The sequence below is a fragment of the Aspergillus heteromorphus genome (assembly GCF_003184545.1).
Source record: "Aspergillus heteromorphus CBS 117.55 chromosome Unknown BO70scaffold_9, whole genome shotgun sequence".
NCBI classification, from domain to species: Eukaryota; Fungi; Ascomycota; class Eurotiomycetes; order Eurotiales; family Aspergillaceae; genus Aspergillus; species Aspergillus heteromorphus.
Window position 1 is genome coordinate 627,072 of NW_020290414.1, and position 14,481 is coordinate 641,552.

Sequence of the window (14,481 nt, forward strand, 5' to 3'; positions counted from 1 at the left end):
TCCTCCTCCTTCTCCTCCCCCCTCCCGCTCTTTCCCTCCACGCCTCTCCCTCATCTCTCCTAATCCCCAACCCACCACGCACTCGGTTTTCTTGGATGGGGCGAATATTTTCCGCCCCTCATCATCCCGCCCGTCCAAGTTCCTGCACTGTGTCGTCGTGAGTAACAACGGCTTCCGTTCTCGACGAAATATTTGCTCCGTCTCGCATACAAAATCCTCCGTGCCTTGCCTGCTGTCCTACTGGTGTCTTTGGCCGCTGCACTCCACAAAATTCGGTTCTACGGTGATCTTTTTTTTATTTTCTAAACTGCAAGGATCATTAGCAGACGGTGTCGTTGCTGGTGCTGCTGGTGAGCTCATTAAACAGGCTTCAACTGTGGAGGGGCATGCGTCCCACACTGAGGTCTTGACCTAGTATGACGTCTGAAGCGACCGACCTTACCCAAGCGAACAACAGCATGAACCCCGGTAAGCAATCCTCACCACCTACCCAACCCAATCCAGACTTTTCCGGCTAACCCGGTGATTTTGCAATTATTAGGCCCCGAAGCTACTCAATCCCCTTTCCAAATGGCTCCGGGACAGACCCCCCAGCCCGCCGATAATGACTCCAAGTCCAAGTCGCAACCCGGCCAAGTCCGGTTTTCTGCGGTAACTGAGGAGATCCAGCCTTCGGATCCGTCGGCGTCCGCCAAAGCCCCGAACGCGGAATCAACCAAGAACCAGAAGCAAGAAGAAGAACTTCGGTCGCTGGCCGCCAGTCTTCAGAAGTCCCAATTGCAGGAGACTCGGTTGCGACAGTTCTCCTACGATCCCATCTCTCTACCGTCTTCCAGGGTATGTAAATCGTGTCTCGTGGACCCCCAATCTGTGCGGTCATGCAGGATATACTGTAGTGGGTGGCAGATGATCTCGCTTCTACGGGCTGGCTGCCTCCTCGCGTGGCCCTGCGTGGTTTTCCAGAACTGAGCGGAAGCTGAGCTGACTTCTGCACCTCCCTTACAGGTTGCGTCCCGAGAATCGAGCGATCGCAGCGCCCGAGAAGCAAATGGATCCGGCCTCCCCTCGCCCCGTGGTTCGCCCACGGTGTCCGCGATGCAGTCGCCCCCGCTCACGCCAGCGGCTACTCATTCGCGTGAAGCCAAGTCCACGGATACCTCTTCGACGTCGAATGCCACAGACAAAGGAGCCGGACAGGCTGCGGGGATGACCCCCACGACTTCGCCGCCTACGAGCGCGACCTTGAAGAGCAAGGCCTGCCAGAGCGCTCCATCCTCGCGACCCTCGTCCACAGATCAATTATCGAAACAAATCGATGTGGCGCAAACCTCCTCCCACCCGCAGAATGGTGCCAGGCAGCGAGCGCAGTTCTTTGTCGGCCCTGGTGCTGATGCTGCCTCGCAGGACGAAAGTCCGCCAATGACGCCCAGAGCTGACCCGGAGAGCTATACTCCCCCAGGCGCTATCACCCCGGTCGGTGAGCCCAATGATCCATATGCCCGCAGCAAGCGGCCGCCGCAGCCGAAGAATCTCGCACAACTTGACCAACGGTTCATATTCGGGAGCCGGGATTCGAAACGTCGCACCAACACTTCGTCATTCACCCGCCCAATGTCACCCCGGTCCGCAAGCGCAAGCGATCTCCGGTCGACAGAAAAGCGTAGCGGCTTTTTCGGGAGCAAGAAGGATGCGCGGCCACAGGAGCCGGAAGGCAAACACCACGGCCACATGTCGGAGCTCAAGCGTTTCTTCAAGAGAAACCACAATAAGCACAAGCGCGGGGAGTCTCCCTCGTCTATACCCTTCAAGAAGTCGAGTCGATCCTCCGGGAAAAGTGGCACGTTCCATTCTGCCTCCGATAGCGTTCCGTTCGCCGATGATCATGGGCTGAATTCGAAATACGGAAAGCTCGGGAAGGTTTTGGGTTCTGGAGCAGGCGGATCTGTTCGGTTGCTGAAGCGCAACAGTGACGGTGTCACTTTCGCTGTAAAACAGTTCCGGGATCGCCACTCGTGGGAGACCCTCAAGGAGTACTCCAAAAAGGTGACCGCCGAATTTTGCATCGGGTCGACTCTTCATCACGGCAACATCATCGAGACGCTTGATATTATCCAGGAAGGCCCCCATTGGTATGAGGTCATGGAGTACGCTCCCTTCGATTTGTTCGCAATCGTCATGACAGGAAAGATGGTGAAGGATGAGGTTGCTTGCGCCTTCAAGCAGATTCTCAGTGGAGTGGCCTATTTGCATGGCATGGGACTGGCCCACCGGGATCTGAAGCTGGACAATGTGGTCGTTAATGAGCATGGTATTATGAAGCTCATTGACTTTGGAAGTGCGGTCGTTTTCCGCTACCCTTTTGAGAATGACATTGTCTCGGCTTCCGGTAAGTCTCTAGTTATTAACGCCCGCTTGTGATGTTGTCAGACCTGGGCTTACGGAATTGCAGGAATTGTCGGCTCCGACCCATACCTAGCTCCCGAAGTATACGACGAGAAGAAATACGATCCGCGCCCGACTGATGTCTGGTCCCTAGCCATCATCTTTTGCTGCATGACTTTGCGCCGATTCCCTTGGAAGCAACCTCGCGTCAGCGATAACTCGTACAGACTCTTTGTCTCCCCTCCGACCCCCGGTACTCCGACTCCAGATGTGGAACCCAAACGCCATCGGATCAAATCGTCACCGGACCTGCCCGCCACTGTCCCTGAAGAGAAGAACTCGCACACCTCGGAGAGCCAACAGGAAGCCCCCGAGTCATCCTCGCAGGCCAATGGACGACAGGAACCCCCGAAGAACCTCGCGCAGTCCGAGGCAACCGGTGGGGAGGAAAACCGTCCACCGGAGAGTCCCCAGGATAGGACGCCTACCAACAGGAATGTTGATGATAAGATTGTCTCCACATCCAAACCGACACGTACGACAAGCAAAGAAGCTCCCCCTCTTCCGGCTTCGGCCCAGCCTGCAGGCCAACGCCAAGAAGTCATCAAGGGCCCATGGAGGCTTCTACGACTTCTGCCGCGCGAGAGCCGCTATATCGTCGGGCGGATGCTCAAAGTCAATGTGAAGGAGCGCGCAACGCTCGACGACGTCTTGTCCGACGAATGGGTCCGCAACATCAAGGCTTGTCAGCAAGAGCTATCTGGCGAGGTCATTCGCGCCCCTGGTCATACCCATGTCCTGGAACCTCCTTCGTCCAGCGTACCTGTGGCCAGCAAGGCCAAATGATCTCACCCGTGCTCGAAGTATGTCTGCCGGTGTCTGTCCTCCACTGTTTCCACGTCTATGTGTTTTATAATTCTCGTCACCCGACTCCTCCTTCCACCATAATATTCGATTTCTTGTTCGGCAGTCTTTCTACCTGATTCCCTACGGCTATGGTGCCGGCCTGCCCCCGGCCGATCCCAAACCATGGTCTGGCTTATTGCTTTCTCGACGGTGGGGGTCGGACGCGGTCGGATAAACTCCTTCAATCGACGGTATTCCCCGGTCCTCTCCGGCTGTTTTGTTTACCCCTCCCGCGACCCGTGCAGTGCTGGAGACGAGGACGCGGGCTTTCCTTTTCTCTATCTGTTTCTTTCTTATCAATCTAGGCGTTGAGGTCACTGTCTGGTGGAACGGGGCTGCTCAGGCAATTCACTCTTCCCGATAGAGGGTCGGCTGCTAGATTTCTCCCTGCTATCTGTTTTCCAGCCTTCATTTCGTGGTCGCGTTCTCATTGGTGCTTTTGGCTTCCGCATATGCCTACGGGGGCTATTGTTTGCGCATCTGGCCGTGCTTCGGAGCCGTGCTTCACCCAAATTGTCCCTTCATTGTATCCATGGAGACCAAGTAGTCAGTAGATATTATAAATAAACGAATCAATGTACAGTGCCATTCTCGGATGATGTAGTACACTGTAGGATGTAGAATACATAGGGGATGGTCGGGGAACCGCCTGACGTAAGGCGATGCGGAGATTGCGGAGTTTGGCCGACGGGGCGATCATCGGAGCCTTCAAAGGCTTCGCCGCCAAACCTCCCGCCGGCTTCCTCCACGGCCGCATCCCTCTCAGGAACCGCTTCTGACAGCTATCCCCGCGGTCTTCGCTATTTCTTGTCAGCCTGTCAAGTGGTAGTCCCGTACGGTGGTTAATTGGCAAAATCCCATGGTGCTGGGGTCCGACACGCCCACTCGGTAGACACGCGACCTCTCGCTCTTCCAGCTTCAACCAGCCACATCCCCCGACCATGGCCCAAACCAGCGACCAGGAGCCATTGGTCTCCTCTCTATGGACCAGATCTCTCATCGTGCGTGCGCTCTCCCTTTCATCGACATCGCCCACATCCCCCACCCGCTAACCGCTTCATCTCGTGTCCGCAGTCCGGAGCCATCGCCGGCCTGACGGTTGACTGCTCCCTGTACCCGCTCGACACCATCAAGACGCGTCTCCAGAAAGCACGAGTCCAGGGCCCCTCGGTGGCCGCCCCGAGCCTCTCCCTCCGCCAGACCATCCGCGGCATCTATGCCGGTCTCCCCTCCGTGCTGTTCGGCTCCGCCCCGTCGGCCGCATCCTTCTTCATCGTCTACGACGGCGTGAAACGCTCCCTCCTCCCCCCCAACAGCTCCGACACCCCCTCCCGCTCACACATCATCCTCACGCACTCCCTGGCCTCCTCCATGGGCGAGATCGCCGCCTGCGCCGTGCGCGTCCCCACCGAAGTCGTGAAGCAGCGCGCCCAAGCCGGCCTCTTCGGCGGCTCCAGCCTCCTCGCCCTGAAAGACATCCTCGCCCTCCGCCACCCGGACCCCACCACCGGCGCCGCCCGCGGCTACGGCCAGGTCGTCCGCGAACTGTACCGCGGCGCGGGAATCACCATCGCGCGCGAGATCCCCTTCACGGTCCTGCAGTTCACCATGTGGGAATCGATGAAGGAGGCGTATGCGAAGCGTACCAATGAGGGTGTGGTGCCTGCGTCTACGAGTGCCATGTTTGGGAGTGTGGCGGGTGCCATCTCGGCGGGGCTGACGACGCCGTTGGATGTCATTAAGACGAGGGTGATGTTGGCGAGGAGGGAGGATGGTGCGGGGACTGGTGCGGGAGTGAGGATCAGGGATGTCGTGCAGGATATTTCCAAGGAAGGGTTCGGGGCGTTCTGGAGGGGTATTGGGCCTCGTGTGGCATGGATTGGTATCGGTGGGGCGGTGTTCTTGGGTAGTTATCAGTGGGCGTCGAATACGTTGGCGGGGAGGAGCGTGGCTGAGAAGGAGAAGGAGGGTGATGTGGTGGTGTAGATGACGTGGGTGGGGGGTGTATACATAGACATATGGTTGTTGTTATTGGTGGGGGTTGCATGCTTGTATGTGTAGTATAGTATAGAGAAGATCATATAGACTAGATAGGCTCGGTAAACGGGATCCATAGAAGGGATAGTTTCATGCTTAGTAGTGCTTGACGCTCTGGTTCTGCATGTATATATCACTTTAACTCGACGCTGAACCGGTCCAGGTAAGTAGATGGCACGAATATCTAGTCCCTTTACCAACCATCAGGTGTGTTGATATTGGGATGGGTATGGAAGTATACATATGGTTGGATGACAGAATAGGTATCTTTAGAACGCTTGTATAGGTATGATCAAGGGTAATATTTTAGGGAAGAAACGTTATCCATTTGCTTTATTGCAGAGAATTCTTATCTGGGGGTGATTCTGATGGCTGCATGGCTGCATGGCGGCCGGACGGACTGGAGAGCCGGGAAGTATTTTGGAAGTACTTTGGAAGTACCTCGTGGCCGGTGATATCACTGTGGAGTGTGGCGTGGTGGTACCTGCACCGTCTGCACCGTGTACAAACACCATGCGGATATTGAAGTGGAGGAAGACATCAGTGAAATATGATAGAATGCTGAGAATATATTGAGCAAAGATATACCTTATTTCCCAATATCTCATGACCTGTCAACCACGGGGGTAGTTGTTGACAGGAATGGTGACGGCCCCCGTCGGCAACGGTTGGAGAGGAACCGGCCGATCTCCTCTCCTCTCTGCTCTTCCCTGAGTTGAGTTCCCACCTTTCCTGCCAGGCAACAGAACAACCACTTCTCCTCCTCCCCCATCTTCTCTCTCTACTATCCTACCCCTTCTCCCTCCTCCTATCCCCCCCCCAAATCTCCCCTCCTCCTTTCCTTCTTCCTTCCGGGCTGCTGTTTACCAACCCCCTCCACTCCCTTCAGCCAGGGGAATGCTCCCCTCCACTCTGCCTTTGCGTGCCTGAGCGATCGTCGCTTCTGCCTCCGCATCGTCGCCTCACCTCCGCATTTCCTCAGCCACCGCGCCGACACCTCGCCTCTCACTGCATGGCCCGGAAATCAATCCACCAGAGGGTCACCTATGGTAAGTGACGTCGGATCCCCCTTCTGGTCTGCTGGGCTTCATTCAGTCTTACTCACCACTGCGCCTGGCGCTTATCTGATCATCCTCTGTCTCTCGCGCTCTCTTACTGCGCGCTAGAGGGAACCCAAGGCTAACATCTCCTGTGCTTGCGCACTCTGCAGTGCTCCCTCTGCCCGATGCCCCCGGCGGTCATCGACTGGGCGTCAATGGCCTGACGGTCGATCCGGACAATTCCATCCTGTGAGTCCTCTTCCCTCCCGCCAATCGGACCTCCGCAGTTCTCCGTTGCAACCCGCCCCGCCCACTGTTCGCCAGCCTGCAGTCACTCGGTTTCTAACCACGCGCGTCGCCAAAGGTACTCCGCCGGTCGCGATGGCGTGGTCTGCTCCTGGGACCTGAATCTCCCTCTCTCGGGCGCATCGTCCTCGAAATCTGGCTCCACAACGTTCAGAAACCAAGTCCAGGCTCACAGCCATTGGATCAACGACATCGTTTTGACCAAGAACAACTCCGCCCTCGTTTCCGCCTCATCAGACACCACCGTCAGGCTCTGGCGACCGCACTCCGAGTTGACCGAGGTTCCTAACCCCATCGGCAAACATGCCGACTATGTGAAAGCCCTGGCGACGCCCGGAAACCATTCCTCGTGGGTCGCATCGGGCGGTCTGGATCACAAGCTCAGTCTGTGGGACTTGAATGGCGGCGGGGAGATACTGGGAATTGATGCCTGCGGGGATGACCGGACAGCAAAGGGCTCGATCTACGCCTTAGGAGCCGTGTCCTCCGTTCTGGCCAGCGGCGGTCCGGAAAGCGTGGTGAGAGTGTGGGATCCGAAGTCCGGGAAGCTGATCACCAAGTTCGTGGGCCACACGGACAACATTCGGGATATCTTGATCAACCAGGATGGCGATACTATCATGACTGCGTCTTCCGATCAGACTGTCAAGGTGTGGTCGCTGACGGCAGGAAGATGCATGAACACCCTGACCATGCACAACGACAGCGTCTGGTCGCTGTACTCGAACCACCCGCAGCTGTCCGTGTTCTACTCGAGCGATCGGTCCGGCTTGGTCGCCAAGACTGATACGCGGTTTGCCCCGGACATCGAACAGGGAATCTGTGTGGCGGCACTGCAGGAACATGAGGGGGTGGTCAACGTGGTAGCTGCCGGCGATCACATTTGGACGGCAACCCCGAAGTCCAGCATCAATCGCTGGAGGGATATTGACACAACTGCCGGGATTGAGCCCCGATCGCGAGACGCCGAGGATTTGTCAGCGAAAGAACGGTCCAAGAAGATACCCTATGAATCGATTCTGTTACTGACAAGCACCTCCACCTTCCCCAATTCACGCGTTCCGGACGAAGGAGCCCCGCACCCCGTGACGAATGGCCAAGGCTCAGGATCAGATATGGAGGATGGATTGGAGCTGACTCTTCCCGCTCAATCCCTGCCGGAGGCGACCATCGAGGGCCAACATGGGTTGATTAAATATTCCATGCTGAACGACCGCAAACGCACCCTGACCCAGGATTCTGCTGGCGAGGTTGTCTTATGGGATCTCCTCAACGTAGGCAGAACTGAAACCATGGCTATGAAGTGTGCTGATGAAATTGCAGTGTAAGCCCATCCAGTCATTTGGCAAGCGGCATATGGATGAGGTTGCGCAAGAGATCAATACGGAGGAGAGCATCGCTCACTGGTGCACGATCGATATCCGCACAGGACGGCTATCCGTCATCATGGAGCCGGGCCGGTGTTTTGATGCCGAGGTATACGCCGATGAAGCTGATTTCGAGGACTACTCGCATTTTCGCGACGACCAAAGGAGTATGGCAATCTATGACGTCTATCTAATATGCACCTGCTGACCTGTGCCACAGTCAACCTGGGCAAATGGGTTTTGCGCTGGCTTTTTGCACCACTTGTTGATGAGCACGTTCAACGTGATGCCCAATATCGCGCCATGGCGGTCGCAAGAGCGGAAGAGCTTGCCCGGTTGACCTCACCGGGTGGAACTGCACCGATGGATATACCATTTGCAGACGGATTGAGACGGCCTTTGGGCCTGCAGACGTCTCTGGACCCCTTGGGAACCTTCCGTTCCGGATACGACTCCGTCGGCAGCCCGACGACGCCCGGGTTTGGGATCGGCTATGCGACGAGCCCGGGGACGCTGGGGTCACCAGTGCTCCCCCCTCATAGTTTCAACAACAACAGTTATTTTGGGACCTCTATAGGCGAGGCGTCTGACTTCCTGACGTCGCAGCAAAACCCGGATACTCGGGCCTCGTTCTCGGATCGGTCCAGCGATTATTTCTCGTCGTCCAAGCCCCTGGTTTCGGACGGGGACAAGGTACCGACGACGCCGGGCGAACTGACTCCGACTGCCCTTCCCCAGTCACCGGTAACCGAGCCTGACAAGGAGGAGCGGAAGCGAGGCGCCTCCATCTTTGGAAAGAAGTTCCGGATGGAATTTCCCAAGAAACTCGGGCGAACGTCCTCGGAGGTCAAGCCGCAGATCCAGGAAGAGAAGGTCGAGGAATCGGACAAGTCGTCCGTGAAGGAAGAAAGGACGTTTGAAGCCAATCTCGGTGGCTTTATCGAGAGAACCCGGTATGAATATGAAGAATGGCTGGCTGCCCACCCGGGTCAAGAGCTGGCGTCTGCCTTTACACCGAGTCCGGACAACGAGACGCCCGTGTTGGATATCCCATCTCGCACCGTGGTCCTCATCCAAGAGGAATCTGGGGACACGGCAGTGGCATCGGATCTGTGGCGGGGCACGGTGGGACGCATCAGCCAGGAGATCGATAAGCTGGAGAAATCGATACCGCTGTGGCTTGCTGACGTGCTGCTCAAGGTATTTATCCCCTTGCCCCTGTCTGATGCACCTTGCTAACTTGATGTCCAGAGCCAAGTCCCCGTGAAAGAGCCCATAAAGATTGCTTTCACCCTGAAGCCATATGATGACCTTCTGCCGCCGGTCGTCAAGCCAGAGTATGCACCAATCCGATCCCATCTTTAGATGTCCATTCGACTAATCGAACAGGCTGGTTAGCAACGCAACAACGAACAATAACCGGCTCAACGCCAACCGCATGCTTCGCGCCAAGAAGATCATTGCGTACGTGGCGGAGCGGATCGATCCCCCGAACCCCGAGGAGCCGGAGGAGAACCCCATGAAGCCGGAAGAGTACCTGGAGCTGTACTGCCAGAAAACGGTTCGTACTACCGAAACTCCCGTAAGATGCATAGCTAAGCCGAGATAGTTGATCCCGCCGGACATGACCCTGGGGACGATGCGCACGCTCATGTGGCGAACCGGGGGCGATATGGTATTGCATTACAAGGCAAACGGGAAGAAAGAGATCCGATCCGGTAAAGACCAAGACCAAGACCGCGCGAGAATCCATCCTGAGACGACGGGCCCTAATCATCTCCCCTCAGGACGCACCGCCAACGGCGAGGGTGGCAGCGCGCCCCCCGGCAGCATCCACTCGCTGACAGCCTCGGGCTCCGGGCCTGCCTCGATCAGCAATTCCTGAGCTTGAAGACTGGAAGACGACTCCCCCCCTGTGACATTATTTCTCTCTTTCTATGATTCATATTGATGGCGCGTATCCAGGCGATATGGCTGGTACATATTACAATTTTCATCATTTGTGACGTTGGTGGCATGATTGCTGGCTTCTCGATAGCGATAGCGATGCGATACCAATCCCAATACCAAGCGAAGCGACTCTGCAAGCAGCTCTGGATTCGTTGACTTTGACTAAGATGGTGGTGATGGCGATGATTTCCCTGTTTTATCAGTTGATTGTTTCATTCCAATTTATTTTACTTTAGCGGGGTCTGAATGGGACCGTGAACGGGACTGTGTTTGCGGGGTGCTCTTCTCGTAGAATGGTCCTGGCTATTATTATCCCCCATAATCATGGTTCTCGGGGTTCTATCAAATTCTCATTCACCGTACTTGGTTACTTACTCGGGATGATTGGTTGGTCCGGGGAATCCTTGCGGGGTAAGTCGGTTGTTTGTTGTAGGACCGCTGCAGTAAATAAGCGCCCTCTTTCCTAACCCTTCAACATCTCTTGATTACTCGAGTACTTGTCTTCTCTCCTCCATCTACATCCCTCCATCTACATCTACCTCTCATCTCACCTCATCTCATCTAATCAACTATGGCATCCCTCATAACTGGTATGGAAGCTAGCAAATCAGTCATCCAAACCTTTGCAAGACCTATCTTCTCCTCCACAGCGAAGGTGAGTGGGATCTCTACCTACTTAGCCTCCTCCTCCTCCTCCTCCTCCTCCTCTCTCTGATTTGGTCTGATCTGCTGGACTAACAGTGATATAATAGATAGCAACGGAATGGATACCAAAGACCTCTCCTGTCACTAGTATTTGCGCGGTGGTAGCAACAATAGGGGGCGTGATGCTCACTGCGCCGGGGGCGGTTTCGGGGGCTGTGTTGCCATGTTTGGGGTTTGGGGCAGGGGGTGTTCAGGCTGGTGAGTTCTCCGTATTATCACTCCACTATCTTATACTGCCTTGCTTCATCCTCCGTGGTACTGTGTGATCCTGGTTCATGTCATACTGGTTTCTGCTACTTGAGTATCTACATCTACTTGCTATTGGATTTGCTTATGATGAGGTCTATCTATATAGGATCGATAGCTGCTGCCATCCACACATTCATCGGGAAGGTTGCGGGGGGGAGTCTATTCGCGGTGTTCCAGAGTGCCGGGGCCGGGGGAGCGGGGATTTGGATTGTGAATGCGGTCGTGCAGGTTGCGGGGGCGGTTTTTGGTGTTGGTGTTGGGGTGGTGGGGTGGGCTCGGGGATGGTTCCGGTGAGGAGTTGGTAGGATGTAGGATGTTTTGGGTAGAAAGACTGTGTTGTATTACTTTCCTCGACCAATTCTAAATTGAGTGTTTAGGGATACTGTACTGCACACCGAGTCTAATCTAACATCCAAAATCATTATATTTCAGCCATATGTGCCAGTGGGATGTGGTCTGATACATATTCCTCTGTTGTCTTGTATACTCCGGAGTCCATCGTAAAGCGGCACCACAACCAGACTAAACGGGAAGGGGAAATCCGATGGAATCCATTCCGCGCTTCCACTCTCCTCAACCCAACCACCTCCAAATGGCAGCATCGCACCTCCTGCGCCATACCACCCCCGGGGCTATCACCATCAAACAATTTCTCGACTCCTTCCACCGCATATGGCTCGAGGCGCGTCCCGCCCGGACGGGTCGGAAACCCGATGCTCGTCTCCCAAGCCGACTAGGTAAGCGGATCATTCCATGCACCCAGGACCAAATATATTGACAGCCATCCAGGTCTGGCTGTTAGCGGGGGCGCAGACTCCATGGCCCTCGCTCATCTCTGCAGGCAGTGGGAGAAAGGCCTCACCAATGCCGGCGACGACAACGACCTCTCCGTCACGGCATTTGTCGTCGACCATCAGGCCCGCGAGGAGAGTACCCGCGAAGCAAACCAGGTCGCCGGATGGCTGGATGATATGGGTATGCACACACCTTCTATTGCGATCTAGCGCAATACTATCCCCATGGCCGAAAGAATGACCACTGACCAACTAGGCCTCAAAACCCAAATCCTCAAGCTCGAATGGCCCGAGATGAAAACCTCTGCCTTCGAAACGCACGCTCGACGCCTGCGTTTCCAGGCCCTGGGCCAGGCATGTCGCGCCCAGAGCATCGACACGCTGCTGATGGGCCACCACCAAGACGACAACGTCGAGACCACCCTCTGGCGACTCTGCACGGGGGCCCGCGGTGCTGGCTTAGCGGGCATCCCGCCTGTAACGCGCATTCCGGAATGCCATGGACTCTTTGGCATCGCGGAGAGCGGGTCTTCAGTCGTGCTGAGATCTAAGACACCCAGCTTCAAAATCACACACGCAAATGAACTCCAACCATCACCACTACCCGAGAATCAAGAAGACGATATCGAATACCGCATATCCACCGGCGGAATCTCCATCTGTCGCCCACTGCTGTCCTTCCCCAAGGCCAACCTCCTAGCGACCTGTCACGAGAATAATATCCCTTTCGTCTCCGACCCAACCAACTTCGACCCGACCCTGACGCCCCGAAATGCCATCCGCAGACTTCTCGCCGAGGGAAGACTCCCTCGCGCTCTGCAGGCCCCGTCTATCCTATCTCTGGTGCAGAAAAGCAATGCCCTTCTGCAATCGTCAACTGATGCATCTAACGACTTACTCCAGCAATGCACACTTTTCTCTTTCTCCCCGTCAACAGGATCCATGATCCTCCAGTTCCCGGAAGATGGAACAAATCCGCCTCAATTCAACCCCCAGATCCAATCCCTTACGCTCCGTCGCATCACGGAATTCGTCTCCCCGTTCCCGGAGAACCAGTTTCCCCTGCGCAGCTTTGAACCGTTCATTTCTCGCGTCTTTCCTTCTGCTGCTCAGACATCAGACTCAACTTCAACCTCCAAACGACAACCTTTCACCCTGGGCGGCGTCATGTTCCAACCTCTCAAGTGGACTGTCGCAACCGCAAACCCAGCGCTCAAACACAAACAAAACCCAACTTCAGATACCACAACCACAACCACAACAACCCTCCCCAAACCCAACACCGCCCCCCAAACCACCAAGAACAAGAAAAGTGAAACCGAAACTCATCTCCATACCGGAAATGGGAATACCTGGCTGCTTACCCGCCAACCATACATGCGCAACCGTCTGCCCGTAGTATCTTTCTCTTTCTCTTTCCCTCTGCCTCTGCCTCTGTCTTCCACATCACTCTCTTCCGCATCCGCATCCGCATCCTCACCATCATCCCCATCACCAAAAACCACCACCACAATAAACCCGAAATCAAAAACAGAATGGCACCTCTGGGACAACAGATACTGGCTACGCCTCACCGCAACCCCCAAACAAACCCCCCTCCCACCCACCACAAAAACAACGATAACCACCCAAACCAGGTCCACAACAATCTAACCCTCCACATCCGTCCCCTCCAAAAATCCGACCTGGGCCTTATTCGCAAAATTGCTCTTTCTCAATCCTCAACTTCAACTTTACCCTCCCCTCCATCCCCATTCCCAAATCAAGCATCCACTTACCCCCCCACCCCCACCCCCACCCCCAAATCCAAATCTCAATCTCATCCCCCAGCCCTAACAACCCTCCTAAACCACCTCTCCCGGACCGCCCCGGGTCAGGTGCGGTTTACTCTCCCCGTACTGGTTCTTCGACGGGCAGGATACAAGGAACGATCCATAAAAGGAAATAGAGAAGAAAAAGGAAAAGAAGAAGAAGAAGAAATCCCCATCGCCTTCCCCACCCTCGACCTCTGGATTCCCGGCTCAGAGACACTCCAGGAACTATCGTCCTGGGAGGTACAGTGGGAGTGGATGTACAAGAGTGTGGATCGGGAGGGGCTTGGATCAATGAAGGGGTTGGATAGTGCGTGGTACTTATCAACTATCACTATCTAGCTACCTAGTAGCTAATCTAGGATCTTTTAACAATTCCAGCTTGTATAAATAAATAAATAAATAAGTAAATTTCTGTACGTGTATCTGTATTTGCATGTGTATTTGTATGTATGCAAGTAAACCAAAGAAAAACAACCCTCAGAAATGAATGAATGAGTGTAAAATAACTTGAAAGTAGAGTAAAGTAAGTAAGTCTGTAAACATTACCAGCCAATCAACCAGCCACAGAAGACAACAGAAAAAGAAATGCATATCATATCTTCTCCCATTCCTATTCCTATTCCTATTCCTATGACTGACTTGCTAACCACCGAACCAAAAGCGGACCCCGACGGATGCAATGCAAACAGAAAAATCCAAATCCAAGCCGAGGATACATACAGTGCAGGCTATGCCGGGACAAAGGAAAGAGAAGAGAAGAGATGCCCTATGAACACAATTGGGGAGAAATAGAAGGAGAAATGAAAATAAAAGAAAGATGTCAAGGAAGGAAGGTCGCTCCTGAGCATAATCAGGCGGACGCCATAAACCACCACCCAAGCGAGGTCCCAAAAAAGAAAAGTGGATAAGAAATGAAGGGAATGTCCATCGT

General features: G+C 54.9%; 3 protein-coding genes across 3 annotated transcripts; all 3 read left to right on the top strand.

Moving 5' to 3' along the window:
• Positions 1 to 570: 570 nt before the first annotated feature.
• On the top strand, positions 571 to 9,923 carry BO70DRAFT_370483 (WD repeat protein; the record flags this gene model as incomplete). Its single annotated transcript, XM_025544738.1, has 12 exons — positions 571 to 837; positions 1,006 to 2,386; positions 2,450 to 3,201; positions 4,363 to 5,257; positions 6,215 to 6,247; positions 6,536 to 6,614; positions 6,730 to 7,945; positions 7,995 to 8,205; positions 8,259 to 9,238; positions 9,290 to 9,375; positions 9,428 to 9,599; positions 9,648 to 9,923. The coding sequence occupies 12 exons, from the start codon at positions 571 to 573 to the stop codon at positions 9,921 to 9,923; spliced, it is 6,348 nt and encodes a 2,115-aa protein (XP_025400268.1).
• A 525-nt stretch (positions 9,924 to 10,448) lies between these two features.
• BO70DRAFT_334971 (uncharacterized protein) lies at positions 10,449 to 11,236 on the top strand (the record flags this gene model as incomplete). Its single annotated transcript, XM_025541041.1, has 3 exons — positions 10,449 to 10,643; positions 10,741 to 10,891; positions 11,049 to 11,236. The coding sequence occupies exons 1-3, from the start codon at positions 10,560 to 10,562 to the stop codon at positions 11,234 to 11,236; spliced, it is 423 nt and encodes a 140-aa protein (XP_025400269.1). The 5' UTR covers positions 10,449 to 10,559.
• A 298-nt stretch (positions 11,237 to 11,534) lies between these two features.
• BO70DRAFT_428517 (tRNA lysidine(34) synthetase) lies at positions 11,535 to 13,889 on the top strand (the record flags this gene model as incomplete). The annotated part of the gene is made up of 4 exons (XM_025547982.1): positions 11,535 to 11,679; positions 11,732 to 11,917; positions 11,993 to 13,123; positions 13,567 to 13,889. The coding sequence occupies 4 exons, from the start codon at positions 11,535 to 11,537 to the stop codon at positions 13,887 to 13,889; spliced, it is 1,785 nt and encodes a 594-aa protein (XP_025400270.1).
• Positions 13,890 to 14,481: the final 592 nt, after the last annotated feature.